The sequence below is a fragment of the Puntigrus tetrazona genome, chromosome 19 (assembly GCF_018831695.1).
Source record: "Puntigrus tetrazona isolate hp1 chromosome 19, ASM1883169v1, whole genome shotgun sequence".
Classification (NCBI taxonomy): domain Eukaryota; kingdom Metazoa; phylum Chordata; class Actinopteri; order Cypriniformes; family Cyprinidae; genus Puntigrus; species Puntigrus tetrazona.
The window spans coordinates 16,722,270-16,745,155 of NC_056717.1; the positions used below are offsets into that span (position 1 = coordinate 16,722,270).

Consider the following 22,886-nt stretch of genomic DNA (forward strand, 5'->3'; position numbering starts at 1 on the left):
AGCAACATCAAACTGAAAAGAATGCACATTCACACTGACAAACTAATCAAGGAAACATTGTAGAAGAATTAAACAGGATGTCAAAACTAAATGTAGTGTCTAATAGCTAGTTTTAAGTATTCCGCTGTACCTTTTCTTTCATCCATGGCCCTCAGCATCCCCTGGTAATGACCATCTTCTGTGAAGACCACGTCACTGCCGACACTGTCGGTGGAGTACGTTCTATAACCGTGATATACAGCCATTCCTGTACTTCTGTTCTTGCTGCAAAACCGCAGTTGTACACTTTCCACTGATCTGTTTAAACCACCTGAACTGTTTCTCTTCACCCGTCTGGTGTTTCAGAAAGCAAAAGAGAAGATCCATGCAGGCGAGTGGGTGTGTTTCAAGCCAGCTCTTTTCGCCCTCCCTTTTCTCACTTTTCTTCCCCTCCAGTTCTCTTCCCCTCTCTACCTCTTCCTTCTTTTTTACACTTCTTGCTAAATACCTGTCTTTAGGCTATAAATTCAAAGGAAGCTCTCTTTTTAGAGGGGTGGATCTTTAACTTTGTGGTTAAAAAAGGTCAATAACGCACAAAACAAAGTGGCAGACCACATGTTCACGGCGTGTGTGAACAATGAGAAAGTCAGCACAAAATGAAAATCTTATAATTCATTGTTCTGTTTCAAATATTAGTATTACTTCTGCTCGGAACCATAAAAACCACGCATTTATGGCATACTTTGAAAATGGTTAACGGTTTCTGCAACTCACATCTGCAAATACCCTATAACAAGGGAAGCAGCTGCCCTAGGAATGTAACCACCGAAAATAAGCCTGAACACGGCACAAACCACCAACACGCGTCGTAAGTAATTCGTCCACAATAAGTGACAAAATTGTAGCCAAACAGAACATATTTGAGGTTAAACATACATAATTTGGACCAATCACATTGCAATATGGGTGGAGCTACTCCAAGTGGCTGATTAAGAACAGAACCCTACCAACTTTTTGACTTTGTCATGGTTGTGGCTACTTAGGTCAAAAACTTTATGTGAAATAAGCAAGCTGTTTTACTGTACAAGCTAATTCGGTAGCATGCAACGGAAATGAGTCACTAGCTAAATCACCAGAGAAAACGAGGGTCTGTTTCCATCTGGGTATTCCATCTGTTTTGGGTGGGAGGAGGGATTTGGTGTTCCACCAACCGGGAAATCCCACTCATGAGGGAAAATGTGACTAATTTCAGGAGTCGCACAGAAAGGCTCTTGTAGTCTCAAGTAGGAGGTTCGGATTTTCAGTGTCAGGAGTCGCTGCTGTTCTTTGATTGATGTAGATAGACACAACAAAGACACTATTTCATGAAGCCCTGCCAAAGTCACCCTAGACAGGCAAAAATGCGGCGAGCACAAGAGAAGCCCTGTGCATGCGCGGTTAAAGTAAATGCATCTCCTAAAGGCAGCGTTTGAAACGAGCGTGCAAGAATACAAACAGATGATGCAGAGATTCAAAGAGTCTCTCTGTGTCTCTCGCCCCAAACAACAGACCCTTTTTATCGGTGGCACAAAATGACAAGCGCGATGTGAATACTTGTCTCTTTGAAGTGTGTGCGTGTGAATTATTGGAGACCACTGGAAGGAATTAGAGGAGTCATATTCCTGAGCGCACAGGTGCGACTGGAGCTCCTTAACCTCAGAGACAATCCATCTTTCTCATCTCTGGAAAGCATGGCAGACGGATCGCAGGTAGAAATAGAGGATTCTTTGCATTACAGCTCGGGGCCACGGCCTGTTGGGGCAAGACCTGCTGCTGTCACACATCTGCCTCGGAGATGATCGGAGACAGTGCTATCACAGACAGTGTTTTTTTTTCTGTTTACAGTTATGAAACAAAAATCAGATGAGATCAAATACGAATGACAATCGAAGTCAGACCTTAAAGACAGATCTTCTAATGAATCATTCACAAACTTCCAAGTTATCTGTCTGAATCAGTCTGATGAATAAACTCTCAAAGTCTGTCAGGGAGATTTTACTAAAATGACATCTGACTGGCTAAAATAAACCTTCCTCGTCGTCACTATTTTTCTATTTATCGTTCTAAATAAGACAAAAATTTTTACTTTATATATTAACACTTTTTCGTTTTTTAATCAATCAAAAAATTAATTCTGGAAAAATATGACCCTGATACAATAGATAGGCAGGCAGAAAGCTTTTACACATTTACAGTAATACAACTTATTTGTGTAATATAACCTTCTATCTATTAATTTGACCAAAAAATTACCTCAAAGGGCATTATTTAAAATGTGAACTACTTTCAAGAAAAATCTAAATTATCTTGAAGATGCTCAACAAAGCTTTTTAGTCAAGCATTTTGAACTTCAAACGACTACATTTAAATAAAATTAGAGCCATTTGTAAGGAATTTGTCCTCGGGTTAATTCCTTAGTCCTTATGTAAGTCAGACAATATCTTTGAGGAGTAAGAACATGTATGTACAGGTATCAGATGTGTTTGACTTCAGGCGTCACAAAGTACTATATAAGAGCACCATAACAAAACAAGCAGACCAGAGACGCGTTTAATCTCTTATACAAACACACCGATCACACAAAGGCAAATCATTCAGCTCATGTGTGCGATGTGAAGATGTATAGAGCAAAGAAGAGTGTGAAGTTTTGATGTTCTTACAAAAGGTGCCAGATTCTGCAGGCATTGGAATTTGGAACTTTTTCTAAAGTATACTTAGGTCAGTCAGGGCGAAGATTACTTAAGCTACTCATTGATTTCTATCATAATAAACAAAACCATAATACATGGAAAAATTTGTACACTTTTTCAATGAATTAAAATGCGATAAGGTACTTTTAATCACAGCTAAACTCCATTGCATGCAATCGATCAATATATGCATAATATACAATATGATAAATATCCTGTATGTATCCTGTTTTACTTTGCGCAGCCATTCGTGTTTTAAACAGGATTTACTTGCTAGTTTTTAAATAGTTTTATGTGCATCCAAAGTTGTTAAAAATGTTTCTCCAAAAACTGATAACATTTCAAAGGCAACGGCAATGCTTGCAGAGATGTGATGTGACTAATACGGCAGAGAGCTCTGAAATCTAGCCCAAAACTGTCAAATAGCGCTTTCCTGCATGCGCTTAGTATGAACATACGCGCAGGCAGCAATTCATATACATCAGGCACATAACTCCTTACAATAGCTCAAAAGACGGGTTCACTCCAACGACCACTGCTCCCCCAGCCTGTCAGACTTGTGAGAACATGTACTAGTTCATTCTTAAAACGAGGCTGAAACTTTTGCACCTTGCCACACATTCACTCAAACATTCACACATACAGAAAAAGGCCCCGATTTATGACACTGAGTGTGCAAAACTACAAAACTATATTTAGGCATTGGATGAAAATAGAATACTTTTCTAAAATTATTTAACAAAAATGTATATGTTGGACAGACTTTAAAGAGCGAGGGGAAAATAATTACAATTTAGAGCAAAATAGCATTTGCTTTGGTTTCTAGAACAGCATGAAAATAGGTTTTTAAAGCCCATCTAAATGTCTCCCTCTTGTGGTCGGCATTCCAGTTGGATAGAGCCAAGAGAGTCAAAACACTTTATCACTTAATGAAGGACAAGGACCGTCCTTCATAAATCATTGTTGCACGTGCGTCTTTGTACCCTGATGTTCCTCACAGCTGGCAATGTCTTAACATTTTCAGGCAGTCACTTAGTTTCTGTGGAAAATGAAAGCTGACTGGTTACTGAGGCAACAGACCCAAACATACAGAAGCTGTGAGTTAAGAACAACCCGCCAATATTTTTAGAGTCGTTGCGGTTTTGGTCCAGTGAGGCGCACTTTTCCAAAGGGAGGAGATGCTGAGATACAAGTTTTCTCTAACAATACGCACACATGTTCATAGTTAGTGAAACAGCTCTATATACATGTGTTCATTATATAAAGACTTGGCCTACACAAGCTGTAATTTGTATTTTAGCACTTTTAATTATTTCAACAAGAGAGAGAGAGAGAGAGAGAGAGAGAGAGAGAAAGAAAGAACAAAAGAGCAAGAGTGGATTTATTAATATTATCTTATCTTCATTTATTATACATAACTATTATTTACACATTACAGACACACACATTATCAAATTAAAATATCAGATAAGTTTTATGAAAGCAATAAATTAGACACTATTTCATAGAATAGTATGTATATAGATAGATAGATAGATAGATAGATAGATAGATAGATAGATAGATAGATAGATAGATAGATAGATAGATAGATAGATAGATAGATAGATAGATCGATCTACAATTTCTGTCTTTCTGGATGGAAAGTGTACTATTTTTTGTTGTATTGTTTATAGATTTTATATATTTTTTCTGTACCTTTTTTTAGTTCTGCTCCTCTGATAGGTTGAGCTTGGACTACTCTTACTATATAAAACATCATAGGCGTTTTGTCTCGTTCGTTTTTTTCTTTTCTTTATTAAAAGAAAAGAAAAGAAAAGAAAAAAAAAGAAGAGAAAAGAAAACTAGAGCTGAAGTCGTGAGTATAGAACTTGCACACGTGCAATGCAACTCTACTGCTCGTGTGCCGCCGCAATAGCCCACGTATTCTGAGATAAAATAATATTTAAACAAATAATTTTAAATTTCCATTCTAACAATACTTCGTGTAATAATTATGTAAATCACTTGAAATGCTACATCAAATAACAGCATGTCAAACTTAAAAAAAAAAATAAAAAAAACTTTAAAGAACACGCATAACGGGACCTAATGTTTATACCCTCGGTACGAGAAGTTAACTCCACAACACCCCTCTCCCTCCCTCTTTAACTAAAGAACGCGCGCGCACCCGTGCCCGCCCAGCGCCCACACACAGAGTTATCGCCCCCCTCGATCGAACTCCTCCTATTCGCCTGAATCACACGGCAACAACCGGCGCCTCCGTGCGCCCGCACCTACCTGCGCAGCACATGCGGCTGTACAAATGCGGTCCGACCTCGCCGCAGCTCATCTCGTGAATGTAGTTCCCGCGTCCGTAAATCACATCCAGGCTGAAGATAGCGAGACACGGCGCAGCTGCCGCGGACATGTCACCCGCGCCAGCCATGATGTTCACGGACGAAAAACTGTTGCGCTCCCTCTGTGGTTGAGTTTAGTTCCCCAAACTCTGTATCAGCCTCACACGTTTGGATTCATTTGTTTGGGGACTGAAAACGAAGGGGGCGTCTCACTGGAAAAGCAGCGAAAGCTTTACCTCAATACTAGCCCAACCCATCGAGATGTGTTTGAAGCTGCGCTCACTTCTGCTCCAGCTCCGGGACAAACTCTTCTCAAACTCTTCTCCCGGACTGCCATTGAAATGTGATTCCTCCCATATGGGCTATTCGCCGCTGTTACTGATTAAGACCGAGTTTTTTCTATTCCTTTTTTTTTTCATTCTAAAATATTTTGTACACGACCCTCAAACACTGTTGAAGGACAAAAAAAACTTTTAACCTAAAAAATAAATATTAATATAATCAAACAAATATTGATCACATGACTTTCTAGTGTATTTAAAAAGCTTTATGATGTAGTTTGATAGGTGAGCAGGTAGGTGGCAATTCTAGGGGCCCCTGGCTGTACTGGAGCCCCGGATAACTACGGCCCTGGCTAGAGGCATTAAAAACTAATTTAAAAAGAACCTCATAAATACTGACAGAAAGACCCTCCTTAACGTCAATGTGAAATTCCAATACTGGTGATATATTGTTGTTGGGCAACAAGTGTCATGTTATAAATTTTCAATTATCATGAAAAAAAATCACATTTAAAGTCAATGTGCTGCAGAGCTGAGACACAAAAAAATGCAATAAAAGGAGGAATATTAAGAGGAACTTAAACTAAGGCTGCTATGCTGTTTTTTTCTGTGTTTTAGCTACGGGAAGTAATGCGCTTTGATGTTTAAAAGACTTTGTGGCAGTGCAGGTAATTCAATATTTGAATAAGTATGCAAACAAAGGCGGCGTCAATACAGGTGGGACGTGTCGAGCTGGCAATGCGGTTGGGAGATGACCTCATGTTCAATAGAAAGATGAATTCAGATTTTCACCCATCTACACTTCCAGTTCATTGCATTCACAATGCAGTTTTTTTTTTTCTTCGTAAGGGCTTACAAAAGAATTCTCACGAGGGAATTTCTTCTTTCAAAGCCTCTGGCATCTTCACCGGAGATACCGTTTTCATTAAATCTACTTATTGTGAAGAGTTCCTGGCCTACAAACACTTGACTTCAAAAAAAGCTAACGAGAATGAATTATGCATTCAAGCATATAATGAACACGCATAAATGGAGCGGGCAACAAAACAGACTTTGACTCAAACCAAAACCCTCCGAATCACGAAGACGACAGTAAATATTGTGATATTTGTGAGTCATGCGACATAAGAACTTTATTTGAAGGAATTCTTCGTAGTTGACTCATTTAGAAAATCTGACTCACTCGCTCGGTACCACATCTGCAACACAGGAAATACGAGCTTTTGTGGTCCTGTGTACGAAAAGCTCCACTTTTACCTCAAGAATTTGCACAGCAGTGCGAGGTAGGGAGATAACAAGCCAGAAAGATTTCAAAAAGTGTTTGAAAAGATGTATTTAAGCCTATGTTGAATGCATCTATAAAATTCCCGGATGCTTTTGTGGCTGCTTGCACGGCTGTTTGACTGCAAGCAAAATATTGCGCTTATCTTATCATCAGAGTAGATGGGTAACTGAGAAATATGATTATGTTGAAAGATATTTGACTGTCTTGATTTTTCTGAACATAATAATTATTATAGTTAGTTGTTATTCTATATAATAATTAACTATAATAGCGAGGTGTGGTCAATGGAAAACTGGGCATCATGAAAAGGTCAGCCCCCTTTCTAAAGGCTTACTTAGTGCAAAAACTGTATAATATAAATGTATAAATTAATATAAAAATATAAATATAAAAAGAATGTATAATAAAATACACCTCCACGATCGCTATCATACATACTTGCCTAATTTAAATCTTGAAATCACCTCTTCAAATTTTTAAATCATGGCAAGTTTGAAGCCTTTAAAAAAAAAAGAGGAAGCTTTGGACTTTTTAATTGAAAAAAGTAAATAATTATATATATATATATTTTTTTAAATTAAATTCAATAAAGAAAACATAAAAGATATTCTAAATGAAAAACCTAGTGTAAATTTAATAACTTGACATAAATGATAAGTATTTGCTTTGGGATCACATGAGCACACATCTAATGGCTGACGTGTTTGAGAGCTCATAGTCGAGATCTTCATGTAACTCACTGGTATGAGCTGTTTTGGTCGTATCCAGGATACACACATCACTCACTGAAAGTAAACTGTGGTGGCACCGTGTGCGTCGCAGAGGAAGAGCGTTCTTTATTTAAACTGGCTATGGTGAATTCCCAACATAACCATCCTTAAACCCGCCACAGCCAGCTGACATTCAAACACGACCTTACACAACTACCCTTTACTATGACCAGTGCATACTAAATTATTCTATTTGCACACTGCAACTGAACGACCTTCAGCGATCAAAGCGACCACAGCCGACCTAGATTCAACTGGCACACGACTGAGTCTCTTAAAACTGACACAACCTTTTGTGTGTAATCCTTATCACCTGCTTCTGAAGGGAAGAGCAACCGATGGCAGTCACCACAGCTCACCTCATAAAACCCCATCCGAGTACACCCAGAAAAAGGGAAAGTACATAGTGGTGTTTATACCTTGAACGCACACAGCCTTGAAGTTGATGTTTTTGAAAGTCTCCAAAGGCTGCATTTATTTTACAAGTAAAAACAGGAATATTGCAACAATTTAAAATAGCAGATTTCTATTGTAAAATGCAACTTTTTTTCTTTGATGGAAGACCTGAATTTTCAATGTTTGCAATCATAGAAAGAAAACAACTCATAAGATCATGTGTTTTCATCGAGGAACATCTAAAACTAAAACTGCATAAAACAAACTGGAGTTTCAGGTTTATCTCTTTAAGATGAGAGCGCAGGAACATGCGAGTTAATGAACGCTGCCCAGGTGTCTCATGCAACGCAACCTGTCCTCCAGCACAACAACCCTCATTTACCAGTCAAACGAGCCCTGAGCACACATCTAACGCCCAAGAACCACACCCAGTCCCGATGGACAGATTAACAACAGAACAATTGTCAATTATGCTGAAAATGGGCCACGCAATAAAACTATTCCATCAAAGAGCGACTCATCTGTTTTACACCTGCAAAAAATAACACTTATTCATATAAATCCAGTGTTCATACACACTGTGTTTGGCATTTCTCTAAAATAAATTGAACGAAGCACTAAATGACTTCCTTTGCTGAACAAAACACGGAGGGATGTCAAAAACGCTGCCAATGAAAACAACACAATCAAAAGCAAGGTCGTCCGAGCACGTTTTGCTCTTGATAACGTGACATGGCGACATTATTAGAACTTTTCGTTATTATGCAAATAACGCCATTCAGCAACACAAATAAACACACAATATGTAAATCGTGGCTTATAAATAAGTCAGTATTTACTGTAGTTACAAAAGCGTCCAAAGACTACTCTTTGAAATGAACACACCCATGGACACCGGTCACCTTTCCACACCTCTATCTATTTAAATAGACTGCCAGATAAAGGGCAGGTTTGAAGGTTAGGATTAGGGTGTGCACTGTCAGAAAAATGTCCCTGCAACCCTCACAGTATGACTGGATGATAACAACTTTTCAGCATGTCTTACAGTACAACGCCTTAGGCTAAGCCTGTAGGACAACTGAAAGCAGGTGGCTTCTTCTAGACACTAAGAATAACAATTTACATTCTCCGCATACCAGTGAGACTCTCCTGAACATGAGGAAAACTCTGCATATCTTTATCAAGTTGTAGTATGACACTGACATTCATAAAAAAAAAAAACTGCGTCAAGTAAAAGGTGCTCAAGCCACAGAACAAAATACAGGTTATACTACAAACGTCTGCCAGAATAGTAAAGCAAACCCAAACAGAGCGCTTCGAATGAGTAAGCTTTCTGCCATAGGCAACAGCGTGCATCTGCAAGCCATCAAAAGTCATCGCAACGTCATCACGCACCGTCCAGAACGTAAAGGGTTAACCCCGAAGTTTCAACACAGCAGAAAAAAAAAAGAGAGAGAGAGGAGGGAAATTGAGGGTGTGCTGCACATGTGTGCAGAGAGAGCAACAGACCGCTGGATAAAAGCTGTCCGATACTATCAGAACACTGATACGAGACGACTTCTAGCTTTTAAGTGCATGATTTTGTTTCTTCTTACCTTCGATGATTTTTCTTCGCTGCATCCATTTCCACACGGCTATCAAGGTTGCCACATGCCCCAAAACCACCAGGGTTGGGAACACAGTTCCAGAAGGATTTGCCGGCATCGGGCCTGGGTTACAGTTTGTGAGCTCTGCTCACCGGAGCAAGCCTTGAGGTGAAAGGTGAGGGAGAGGAGGGGGGAGGAGGCTGGGGGGCTTTAAATGTACCCAGCAGAATACTTTCTCCAACTACGAGCGCTCTAAACGACAGCTGCCCCCCCCTCTTTCTGCCCTCTTTTATTTTTTCCTCCCTTCTCTCTCTCTCTCTTTCTCTCAGCCCGTGACTCAGAGCGCTGGTAAAAGCGTTTGAGCTTCCTCCACCTCCCGCCCTCCTTTCACAACCTCTCTCGCCTTGACCAATAGCTCTATTCCTGCATACTTTTAGCTTTTGTGCTCCGTTGAAGCATGCTCACTCACTCCACTTCGTTCTCTGCAGTCTTATGATTCAGAAGAGATCATGTTTCTGCATGGCAACTACAGTTGTTCTCTTATAATCTGTTGTTGGAGCTTTTTTCCTGTCTGCTCAGGCTCGAGTCTCCGTCTCAAGTTAATAATACATGAGTGAGGTTTGTTTTGGGGAGTGCACACACACATACACACGCATTCATTTGCCCTCAGCGGCTGATAACAGTCTATATCTACCATACTATTACATAACATCTCGTTCCAAGGGTTTTTTGGTCTGCAATATGAAAAAATAAACTTTTTTTTGTACTAGATTACTGGATTTTGTCTAGTTTAGTGTAAAATTATTACTGTATATGTCCCATTTGAATGATTTTCTTGTACTTTCTCTGATTCATTATGTAACTCCACTGTATTTCCAGCAGAAAATGACTTCCATATGTTTTCCAGCTTCAGCCACGTGCTGTAACTTTCCAGACGCCCCCGCAATTAAAGGGCCCCCATGCATGCACTTTTCATTTCAAAACAGTGGGAATGCAACAGAACACCAAGATGAATGAACCGATGCATTAGACATTGTGCCACAAAGAAAAATAAACACATTATTGCTGAACAAACATCTATTATTAAGGAGACGAGAACATGCAGAACCTTGAGCACAATTATCTGAAAATTTGTATTTCTGCAAGTACTGTGCTAAAAGATACTATTCCAGAATGTTTGTGTCCAAAACTTCTCATGGCACACCCAAAGTCATAAAACACACACACACACACACACACACACACACACACACACACACACACACACACACACACACACACACAGTGCATAATCACATTAAAGGACTGGAGCAATGTACAAAGTAATGACATTAAAATGAAACCTTTCACAAGTGCCGCTGTTTTAAAACAGAAACAATGACCATCTTGGTGATTCATGGCCATGTGACCAAGGAACAGGGAGGGTAGTTAAACACTACCGAATGAAGACGCCGCAAATAGAGCCGGCGACACATTAAACGGGACTCATGCTATGCATAGACGAGACGACGAAAGAGTTTAAAAGTAGAAGAGAATCCAGGTCAGGCATGTAACTATGCAACAACCCTAAGATACGATCACTCACTGGTCGTAAAAACTTACACGCCAACAAACACAGCCTACTGGGAATAATCTTCCAGGTTACTGAGAATAAATTATTGGCAGGTGAGAAAGATAGACATACATGCAGAAACATACACCCATGTCTGCTTATGCCAGTTTAAAGGGCTGATCTGGAAACCGCTGATGGATAGAACCAAAATGGCGTCCTCTACAGGCCATACTCTGACCTCACTTCCTTTTCCTTTTCACCTGCCATCTATTTCTTTTGCACAAGGTGAGATATTCAGTGGATATGAAGCAGCTTACAAACAGAACTGAATAAAAAACAGAATACACTAATTTAATATCAAACACTATGCACTTTCACGTTTAAGCGTTTAAAATCCAGCAATCACATTAAATTGCTATGAACACAATTAGCAACAGCAAATTTATATTTTAGCAAAGCCCTCCAAACAAGGGTCCAAATCAGTTTCCATTTGAATATAGCCCACAAAAATAATAAGAAAAGGTCTTTAGTTTCAACCTACCATCGGGTCGAGATCGGCAGCAACAGCAGCAGAGGTTCATGTCGAACAAAATTGGCCCTTCTATCGTTCTCAAGCAAAATACTGACACCAACTGCTAATGTAGCACATCTGACCTCAAGACATTGTATGCTGATCAAATCCAGAGGGGCGTACAGCAGTCAGAAACGGAGAAAAAAAAGAGAAAAACATGGAAGGAAACAGGAAGGGAGAATGAAAGAAAAAAAAAAAGAGAGAGAGAAAGGGTAGCGGGTTTTATTCAATCCAAATGTTTTCCATTGTGGAAACTGCATCCTTGGAACGGTGGTAAAGTTCATTATACACTTAACTATATAAACATAGCAAACAGACTTATTTTCTTACTTTTTTGAGAAGTATGTGGAAAAAATACTACGGTGCAAACCCGCATATATAACAAAGATCTCATTGTGTAATGCCTCTGAAGTCATAAAGCAGTGGGCTGTCCCTAAAACTGCTAGAATTAGAAAATAAATGGGAACCTCAACTACAGGGTTTGCAAATCTGGACTGCCAAATAACTGCAATTCAAGTCTGCTGGGGTTTGAGAAATAGATTTTAGCAGTACATCCATCTTGGTTTCAAATACTTAAGGGAGTAGTGGGTGTACCAATAATATTAGCCTTGAGGATAAAAGGAATACAAAGGGAAAATGTGGTAACTTTTGGGTAGCTAGTAGATACTAACCAATTAAGAAGTTCCACGTCTACTCTTCGTAAAACGCCAATTACAAAGGAAAAAAAATTAGCATGCAGATGTAAACTGCAATAAACCAAGTGAAGTGTGTTTAGCTCAAGAGATAAATACAATCAAATAATGCAGTTCTGTGTCATAAACAAGTTTCATAAACAAAGATTTTTTACAAAATTGTATTAGTCTGAATGTCCCTTTAAATATGCAAATCAAATATTGCCTACCTTGGCACTTTTGGATCAAATCCTCCATGTAGGATCTACCATCATCAATCTCCATTATAGCTTGTTTAAAGCAGTTAGTCTGATTTACTAAACTGAAATCAATCGGAGAGGAAAAGCGTTTCCCTTTTCGTCTCTCTTACCCCGTTCGTCTTTATTTCACTCAGCAGTCCGCGCTAAAGCTGGAAATACAGTTTTTGGTAAGATTGAGTTGGCAACATCTTAATGCGATCGTCAAGGCTACAGAAGCAGGCATGTTTCTTGCCCGTTTCAAAAGGAGAGAGAGGGGAAAAAATGAATGGATGTTAATCGGTCTCAGATCTCCTACTTTTTCTGTGTCATTTATCTGCCTGGGAATGGAAACTTCTGGAGCAAAGGACGGATGGTTTGTTTTAAAATAGTGCACTTTCCCCAGCTGTAAGTGCATCTCGGTTCCATTTATGAATGGGGTTATAGGGTTTGTCCTAACTTTAAATGTAAAGTTTTTGTAGACATGTTTAAACAGGAGGTGGCAGTATGGAGCCAAACAGCTGTCCTTATATTATGAGAGGGGCGTAGGCTGCATCCTTTGCCACGACCTATGACCTCTTTGTGCTGTTTAAAGCTGAACCAAGGTACCAAAAAAAACCTTTGAAAACTCTTCAAAGAAAAGCACGTAAAAAAGAAACTAAAGTTTTAGATGCAGGGATTGCATGGCACACAATTTAATTTTGTCTCTTTTTTTTTTAAATAAGGATTGATTTACTATTTGTCCTCTTAAAAGCAAAAAGTTTCTCCTTTAGACTTTTGGGAGCCCGTAGCACATATCACTTTCAAATAGCTCTGTGGGCGCCTGTCCTTCTGGTCTCATAAATAGTCTGTCTGAGAGCGGCATTAAGATTCCAGCAGCCATTTTGCATCAATTATGGTGTTATTGATTTGCAACAGGCTCTTTTGTGTTTTTCGAAAAATGCAACTAACCACTCCTTCGCTCTTTGAACAATAATTTCATAACAGTCGCAAACAACACAAAAAGAAAAAAATCCAGCCAAAACTGTTTACTAAGAAAGTTGTACTTTTTACAGAAAGCAGTAACTTTTACTACCATTAAAGTGCACGAGGAAGGGGAAGAAAGACGGAGAGAATGACCGAACGAGCACGATAACCGTCTCCAACGCTTTTCTGCAAAGCTGTGAAGGTCAGATATCTGAGCTTTTCTGAGACAGCAGACCCTTTCCAAATTAGGCCCATCTGAATTCTTCTAATGATTACAGTAAATAATGTCAGGAAAGGGACTTTCAAGGTATTACTGTGATCTCCACACATCTAGTCTCACATGTTTAACACAGATGTTTTGTATGCTTTTTATATTTCACATAACTTCACAAACTGGTTACACATCATTCAGTTCTTCAGAACATTAAAGCCTGGAGCAAATATAGTAAAATCATGAATGAAAGGGAGGGTTCTTCACCTGACCTGCAGTGCTAATGCAACTGAACCTGTTTATCATATCAGTCTTTAAACTTTAACAAGAATGAACGTGAAGTATTACACGTGGCAGAGTTCACTTTATCAGAGTAAAGCAAAAAAAACTAAAAAAAAAACGTATAAATCATAAATCCCTGCAAACTAAAAGTAAAAAAAAAAGTATCCTAAGACAAAATAGATTCTAATTCTCACTATCTGTTGAATTTAGACAAATGAACAAAATTTAGACTGCCTAAAATCTGATAGCTGGCTGATTAGAAACTTTCAGCAGGGGTTTTTCCAGAACCAAACAATCAACACTACTGGACGTTATGTTTAGGCCCGGGGGCTTTCATAGAGACAAGAGACTCCTCAGATCAAATCCTCACAAGGCTATAAAATGTATAAGGGGATGTTGTGGAAGAAGAATCTCTAAAATAAAACTAACTCCAATTTTCAAAAATAATTCAATATGTGTGGAATGGACCGTGTAATATGATCTAAATAGCTTTTATACATTGTGTGGAATATTCTACATGTTCTAATATTTTTACCAAACAGGAAAATGTATCTGAATGTCAATATCAATATCTCCTTGTTATATTAGCGCCAAAACACAGATCATGACATCATCTTGAACTATAACAGTTTTGTGTTTGAAAATAATTTTCAAACCAAAATCTAATCTAATCTAATCTGTTTAAATTAACTTTCAACTTTAACCTATTATATTTCAATACTGTTAGATAAAAAGAGTGTATAAACACCAACATTTATTTTAGTCAGATGAACATAAATGCTTAATTCATAAAAATTAAGAGATATGTTGTTTGAACCTCCAATTCATGAACCATTTGTTTTGAATGTGTTGTTTTGAAGGCAAATTCCATAAATCAACATCATATGCTTTATTTACAGTAACAGGTCACTTAAATATAAGCATGCACAAGAAATAGAAGACGTTAATTACAACTCCTTGTGTTTCAGAATGGATAATTAAACCTAATGAAAGGCAAATGATGTTGGTGCTGAAAGGACATTTTTTGCTTCATCTCCCTTTAGCCGTTGCTGTGATACCTTCATACACAATCTTATGTGCTAATGGATGCTGATGGAAAATACAGCTCTAGTACTAATCTCTCAAAGGAAGATTTAGACAATGGTGCCTATGTTTGCAGCATCTGGTGATGTATATGAGGCCTAGCGTCAAATGTGTGGAAAGAAACACGGCTTGTGGACTGATCGTAGAATAAAAAGTTCACGGAAATATGACATCAAGCTCTCTTGGACTCAAGTTGGAGTGTCTGTTTCACGTCACACATTTAATGCTTTGAATAGTACATCTGTGTAAGTGCTGTATATATCAAAAGCTGTATATTTGCCATAAGGGGTAATGAAAAGCTGACTTTAACCAAACTACACGCTGCCCTCTTGAGTTTGATGCTGGTTGCATTTTAAATACTTGTAAGTGCAAATGAAATAAAGAAATCACTGACATATCCAAATCATCCATCACCAGAGTATGACAGTAACGCATTTAAAAGACACTCTTCCGTGATTTCAAACACAATTTCGTAACTGTCCGGGACATCTTGTAAGACATCTGCATCTCATAAAGACTGATCTGCACTCCGGTTGCTCCAAACGTTTCTTTTATTCGTCGCAGTTTCAGTGACAGGGAACGAATTATCCGTCACCCCTAAAATCTTACACAAGGTTTATACGCGTCTGTCTCGCATTTAAATCTGCGTTTCAAGAATTCAAGTTTCACAATCTGTTCAGATTTCAGATATTTGGCTAGAAAGAAGCACACACCCTAATAAAAATTCCAGCGTTGTTGGGATTTGGATTAAGACAAACTTCTAAACAATCAAGACCATATTAACTGACCACCTTAACTTGCTGCTACAATAACTTAATGAATGAGTCTTCATTTGTCAGCTTCAAATCAGCACTATATAGCTTAACAAAATCATGGGAATACTAAGTATATACATGGTATATAAATATGGTAATAGTTCATCATCAGCAGTGTTGGGAAGCTTACTTCAGAAAATAAAATTTTAAATGTAATAAATGGTGTAGCTATTTTTAATCGCCCAGTAATCAGTAATGTTATTACTTTTCTAAATTCCTAACAAATGTTTCCGAAACATTTTAAACTGGCAGGGTTAACTTTAAAGTAAACTAAACCCTGATAACCGGCAGACTTTCAAAATCCTTCATCGCTTGAATTAAGATGATAATAACTACAGTAACCACAAAATCAGACTGTAGCAGCTCTTTTTACTTCAAGATCACTTTGAGGTTAAATACAGATATAAAATCATAAGATATAATTTATTTTTGCATGTGTTGCCACTTGTGACTTCTGAAATGGTATTTTTGCTTACAGCTGGTTAAAAAAAAGATTAAAAACGCTTGAGAATTGATTTCTCTTGTGAAAGCATGAAAATTAAGATTTACCTAGTGAAAACAGTTAAAGTTTCACTCAGAAGCCAAGCCACAAGTGGTGCGCAAGTCCATCTGTAAGTCATTGCCTGACGCTGAAACTGATTTAGGGTGAAGCTGGGTAAACAAAACCTTGTGTAGTCTGAACCCCCCGAAGAGAAGGAGCTTAAATCACGCTGATCTGCAAAGCCTCAACCATGCATATCTCATCAATCAGCGACAGCATAAAACAATCAGACGCTCCCCATACAAATAACACCGCTAATGAGCAGCAGTTTGCTGCAGTGCACACTTATATAGAGATACTGCCCGTCATTTTAGACCTCGCGCTCATTCGAGCGTCTCTATGACAGTAGCTGTGCCATGGAGTTACTATCACATAGAAGAAGCATTGAAGAGGGCAGTTCATAAAACAAACCGTATGAAAGGATCTCATTGAAAGCCTCTGGCAGATAAAGTGTTCCTAAAACTCCAGTTTCCCTTCGCAACTGGCGCTTCTCACGCATTCCAGCGCTTGGTTTATGGGGTGGAATTTATTGCAGATGGTTGTTTTCCAAACCATTCAACACACCCCTGCACTATGACATTACGGGGCAGTGGGAAGGAGCTTAAACATGGGACAATGAGCATGTGAACACAAAGAAACACACATACACATGTACTAACCTTCGATGAAACATACTATAATGCAAACAGACTCACTCAGACTCACCATCTAATGTTTCATGCAAAGACGCACATATAAAACACACGGCATAAACATGAAGTTAGTTCATATTGTGCAAGAAGAGCCACAGGTCGTAACAGCCAGAGGGGAACTCGTTCTTTAAAATCAAGCTTTGTTTCTTTTACACAACACAGTTAACGTATTGAGTACTGTGAAAACAAATTATATGATTTACAGGTACAGTCTACATATTTCTCAACTCACACTTCTGCAAAACAAGCATATTTCATTAATAATATGCTACTTCACACACCCCAACCGTCTAGCAATTATCCAAAGATAGATAAAGACAGGTGTTCCTGTTCCAAATGTGTTTACGCTACAGAGTGTTTTATTTAACTAACAGCATTATATCCAAAATACAGAAACTGTAAGGCAAAACACCTGCTTATCATATAAATAACTACTGCAGATTGATATTTTTTTGCATATAGCAGCATTATAAATTAAGCACTTGCGACGAAGAAGGAGATTAACCTAAAAATATTGTTTATCAATGTGATGGAAAATGTAAACTAAATACAAATCATTAAAACATATCTGTCTGTCTGATTAAACATTTACAGACTGGTTCTGAAGAAAGGTTCTGCCTTTATGACTGCTCTTAAATATGCTAATTTATTAGTTTTAACTAATGAAAACATTAGTTGCATTAAATTCTCTTTTCGTGTTTATTTCACTTTAAATTTAAATTCTAAATGGCATACAACCTTGCAGCCTAAAAACAACTTTTTAGTACTAATTTATTAATTTCACAATTCAGCAAAGCCTCTCATACCTTATTGATTAATTGAACTAAAATGAGATTCAGTCTTAATTATTATTACTTCCAGCTCAACAGCACCCCATTAGTTCAAAATTTATTTATCTAGAAGAGCGTGTTGTCGGTGATGGGAACCTAATATAATCTAAGCAGGAGCAGGAAGAGATCCATGGCAACAGGAGAGGATGCAGGAAGGTCTACTGAATGACTAATCAGCCCAATATCCTCATGTGATGGGTGCAATTTTGCCTCGGACGTGAGCGAGTGAGTCAGCATGCACGCTGAGCCTGCTTGGTGTGGTCAATAATGATCGACTGTCACCACAGCAACCTAAAATGACTCACACAGACAACGAGCAACCACCGCAGGTGTCCAAAACAGAGGGCATAGTCAAAAGTAGCATGGTCGCTAGCAACACTGGAAAACAAACCTGCACATTAAGCTGGAGTTTTTCCTGGAACAGGCATTTCACTATTTCAAGAAGTAATGCAATACCTTTTTTTTCCCCCTGAATCCACCTAAAAATACAACAGAATAGAAAACACTGGATCTAAATAATGGCATATGACAAAGTCATTTATGCTTTGGAGAAATATTATTCTAGATTTCCTGGAAATGTAATTTAAAAATTGAGTTTATAGAGTGGCCGAGTCATAGAATTTCTAATATCATTTAGCTATAACAAGTTTTTTCAAAAATGGTACTTCATTAATAGTCATATGATTCTGTAATTCCTTTTGCACTATTTGTGCTATGGGTATGAATCATATTGGTGTATTGAGAATATATATAGATGTACTTTTCTAAGAAATCAGACTTAATTTTTGCCTAGGAAACCACACATGGCACAACCACAGCAAAAAAATCCCATAGACTTACATTAGAGGGCTTTTCTGGCCAATAAAAAACATCAAGCAACCTAGCAACATCTTCAAAACCACAGAAACTAAATGTGTGATCATGAATATACGTTGCTTCCTAAACAAATGTCACCTAACCTAGTTTGCACCCGAGATTTAGGACCAATACTCTAGTCAAGCAGAGCAGTTTCGTTTCGCAATTTGAACACCTTGCATTACATCGAAACATCATCTGTGATACGAATGAGGGGAAAGTTCAGTCAACAGCTCAACCGCATTACAGGTGCCAATATGAACTACTGTATTATGTTACATGACTAACGCTTTTAGATATCTTTAAGAAAACTTGACACCCCTGACACAAGCCTAAGTACACCAGGAACTTCAAGTAGCTATGAATGCAATGAACACCGAAACAAAATCCATAAAAGCATAATGTGTGCCCTCTGGCGGTAACATTACTCAGACCGTTTGGTAACTTGGGTGTGGTTCTTGGAGAAGTGTATCACCAAAAGGCCTATTTACTTCCCCAAACGTTACCACCATAACACCCTGACAAACAGGAAACATGAAAGCATGTGATCAGATTTCATAGCGGCATGTAAAACCGTTTATGAAAGTGTTGTTCTGCCAATCAGAAATACAGATTAAAGACATTTGTGACTTTAAATTCACAACATACTAAACCTCTTACAAAGCATCTAAAGGCCGCACAAAAAAAATAAATTGCTGCATGCAAGTGTGCTGTTGTGCTTAAATTGGATAATAGTTAAAATCATGGCTGCTGGTTCGCAAAGAGGATCCTGGCTGAGTCAGATCCTGGACTCCACCAGTGTGGAGAGATCCTCAGCCGCCCAGTCTCACGAGGACTTCTCTGAACTATTATGTGGTACCACGCCACTTTTTTCCAGACCAGGCTTGGCATTGCCACAGAGCCCTCGGCTTAGTAATTTAACTGCCAATTGAGCTGAATGTCAGTTATATAACAAAATGATGAGGAATTAAAAGCATATGTCCAGGAAAAGTCTAACATTTTCAGAAGAAGTGTGGAAAAGGCACAACAGGAGACGTTTCTGAAGGAGATGTTTACTTATTTTCATTTTCTTTTTATGAAAACCAGGCTTCATGCAGACCAACTAATTTGTTTGGCTTTCTCATAGACGTGATTTCTCATAAAAGTTACTTTCTTTAAAAGAAAACGACAGGATATGATGTATCCTGTCGTTTTCTTTTAAAGAAAGTAACTTTTATTCTGCAAGGTTTCATTAAATTGATCGAAAGTGACAGTAAAGGCATTGATTACGATGCGAAAGATTTCTATTTCAAATACATTTTGTTCTTTTAAACCTTCTATTCAACAAAGAATCCTGCAAGTCACTAAATCACTGTGACATTTTAAAAATATTAGGCAGCACCAACATTAATAACAATAAAAAAAGGTTTCTTACACAGCTAATCAGGATATTTGAATGAATACATTTAAATAAAACGATTACCAAGTTTATGTTTACACCCAGGGTACTTAATAAACAGTACTTAATAACACATGACTCAAAAAGTCAGCCATGTTTTTCTCATAACACTCCCTATGAGCTAAACCAACGTCATTCCAGATGAGCAGATGTTTGATGCTAAACGTCTTGGCTCTTGTTAAACATTCCTTACCAGAGACAGACAATCTTTCCCACACCTACAGCTCAGAGAAAAACAGCAGCTTACCTGAAAAACACAAAAAAAAAGAGAGAAAACATTAGCATTAACGTTCATGGTTTACACACTTACACAGCCTCAGCGGCTAAATGCTCCCCACCCTCAAAATAGTTCTTAGGTGTTAGCCTGAGTGCTGACGTATAAACTGACGTCTGTTTTTATAGGAAAAGTAGTTAAAGACATCAGACAGAACCTGGCCCCTCCAATGTGCTAGCTATTAAAAACAGGCAGGGAAGAGAACGGAGTAGAAACAAAAGAGCATAAAACTCAGGAAACGGCAGCCATGGCACGGAAGGTTCCCTTGCAGGATGGTAGTTCACTTTACAACGTTAACCCTCGATTAGACACAATAAACCACCTACTGAGCCACAGCTGCACCCTCATGGTGTACGTTCAAAGCAGGAGCTCTACGTTATTATCTTTGTGCGAGCACCACCTACTGGACACTGCAGGCATGAGACCGCAATGATTTTGTAATTACAGTTACCTTAATTGGAAACAGTTTGAAGCGGGCTGACAATATACTGTCAGAATATATGGGCTAAGATCAGCAAAATCATCTTTTATAGCCCTTTACAGCCTGCGAGACACTTTTAATACCGAAGAGATGCTGAGAGGGGCCTACATCACAATGCTGTCTCTCCAAACGCTCTTTTCCATCAGTAACATTAAAGTGCTTGCATTGTAGTTTTATTGTAAAGGAGAAATTAGTTTAATTAGTTGTTGAATTGAAAGCACAATTACTTCATATGAGTGGAGAGCAAAGAAAATATTTGATCGATAACATCACTTATTTTTTTAGTTTCAAATTTGTATGGCTTACATATACCTTTGGAACATGGGTTTCAAAAAAGGACTTCAAATTTATTCAGACTAGATCTTCAAACAGATCTAGAATGATATACTCATCGATGCTTAGTTTTTCAGCGACCTAGTTTAAACTTATGTTTGTCAGTGAATAATCATTTATGTTTTGGTCAGTTCCTCAGTTATTGCATGCTTGCAGAAAACTTGGTATACAGTGCCTTTCTGTCAAGTTCTCATGCAACTTTTATAATTCATGAAGTAAAGTAAGTCATTTGTGTATAGAACAAACAGAAGAAAAAAAGTACACTTTCCTTCATTGAGCACGCAAGTCGCTGGAAATAAAGGAATGTCAAAGTACATGAAGATTGTGATATTTGATCAAGTCAAAAAAAATAGAAAGAAAGAAAAGAAAAAGCATGACACAGCAAAATAAACTCATGGACATTAATTATATTCATAGCTTTGTGAGCTGATCAACTTAAACTACATAGTTTTTAAATGAAATTAGCTAATTTCATTTAAAAATTAAATGAATATAATATAATGACAATTTTATTTTCATTAATTAATATTTAATCATTTAACATTAGAATACTTTTTTTAAAGTGAATTATGGTCACTGCATACTATTTACACTTATCTGATATTGTTATCTAATAAATACAACCAGTCATCAGATGTTTGGAGCTTTATAATGCCTGAAAAGTGACACAGCAGGGTGGGGTCCTACAGAATGAATCAACACAATGATTTTACTCCTTTACTTCAGACTCCTTAAGTTTCTCTGATTTCTGTGTGTTCCATTAGCACAGTCTATGGTATGTTCCTGCCTAAAGAAGAATAAACTGCAGACTTAAGCCAGCTGCAGAATAAATCAATATTTGCATCCCCTGATCAGGATCTGACCTTTCTTTAATAAATTACACGCCCATTAACCACAAAATTATCATTATCAATAGCATTTAGTTCCTCATCTGAGGTTTGTAATCTGTGATAGACCCAACAGCCTAGATAATATCCATTTACACCGTTTCAGTAGAGTAGTAGGAGGATATTTCTGAATTGTTTGTAGAGTGCACTGAGGTTCTTGGCAGTGAAAAAGTTTATTAATCAGAAACAAATACCCATATACAAATATTGCAATATTCACGATTAAAACTGATACATTTAGAAAGATTTAATATATAAAAGCGAAACAACAAAAAACAAAAGAGCAGCATCTAAACCACCATGTTCTGCTTAAGCAGATACACAGCTTCCATTGTTCAGTAAAAATAGTGGGAAAAAATGGATAGAATTCCTGAATGCCTGGCAGTTGTGATTGTCCTTGCCTGGCTCGTACACACGCACACACACACACACACACACACACACACACACACACACACAAACTCAGACAACATCCTGAAACTATTAACTGCACACACAAGACCACAAAAATGTATCTATTTGTAGTAAGCATTATAGTCACTGTAAGATTAAAGTAAAAGTGCTTAAAAGAAGACACGTTTGTATGCATGTAAAAAGGTGAAAGTGAGCAGACAGCTAAAACGAAAAAATAAATGCCATCTCTGAAGAGGCTGAGATGAAGAAAGACTTTACTATCTTAACTCTTTCCTTAAAGCACATCAATTCAACCCATTAACTCTTTGTATAACTGACAGTATTTCATTTGATCTCCAGGTTCAACAAGATTCCTGCACCAGACGCGTTATCTCTATGGTGCAGCAGTA

At 37.9% G+C, this 22,886-nt stretch overlaps 1 protein-coding gene across 21 annotated transcripts in view; it reads right to left on the reverse strand.

Moving 5' to 3' along the window:
* pleca (plectin a) overlaps positions 1–22,886 on the reverse strand; it is an 86,006-nt gene that overhangs the window by 36,145 nt on the left and 26,975 nt on the right. For 5 of the 21 annotated variants that reach the window (XM_043217285.1, XM_043217282.1, XM_043217280.1 and 2 more), the window contains exon 1: positions 131–333. The exons of 9 other annotated variants lie outside the window; for them this stretch is intronic. In XM_043217285.1, the coding sequence (XP_043073220.1) occupies positions 131–245 (115 nt within the window). In that variant the 5' untranslated portion in view covers positions 246–333. Of the gene's footprint in view, positions 1–130; positions 334–4,988; positions 5,628–9,374; positions 10,064–11,458; positions 11,586–22,886 lie in introns of those variants that run through there. 7 more of the 21 variants (XM_043217289.1, XM_043217284.1, XM_043217277.1 and 4 more) reach the window with 4 other exon arrangements.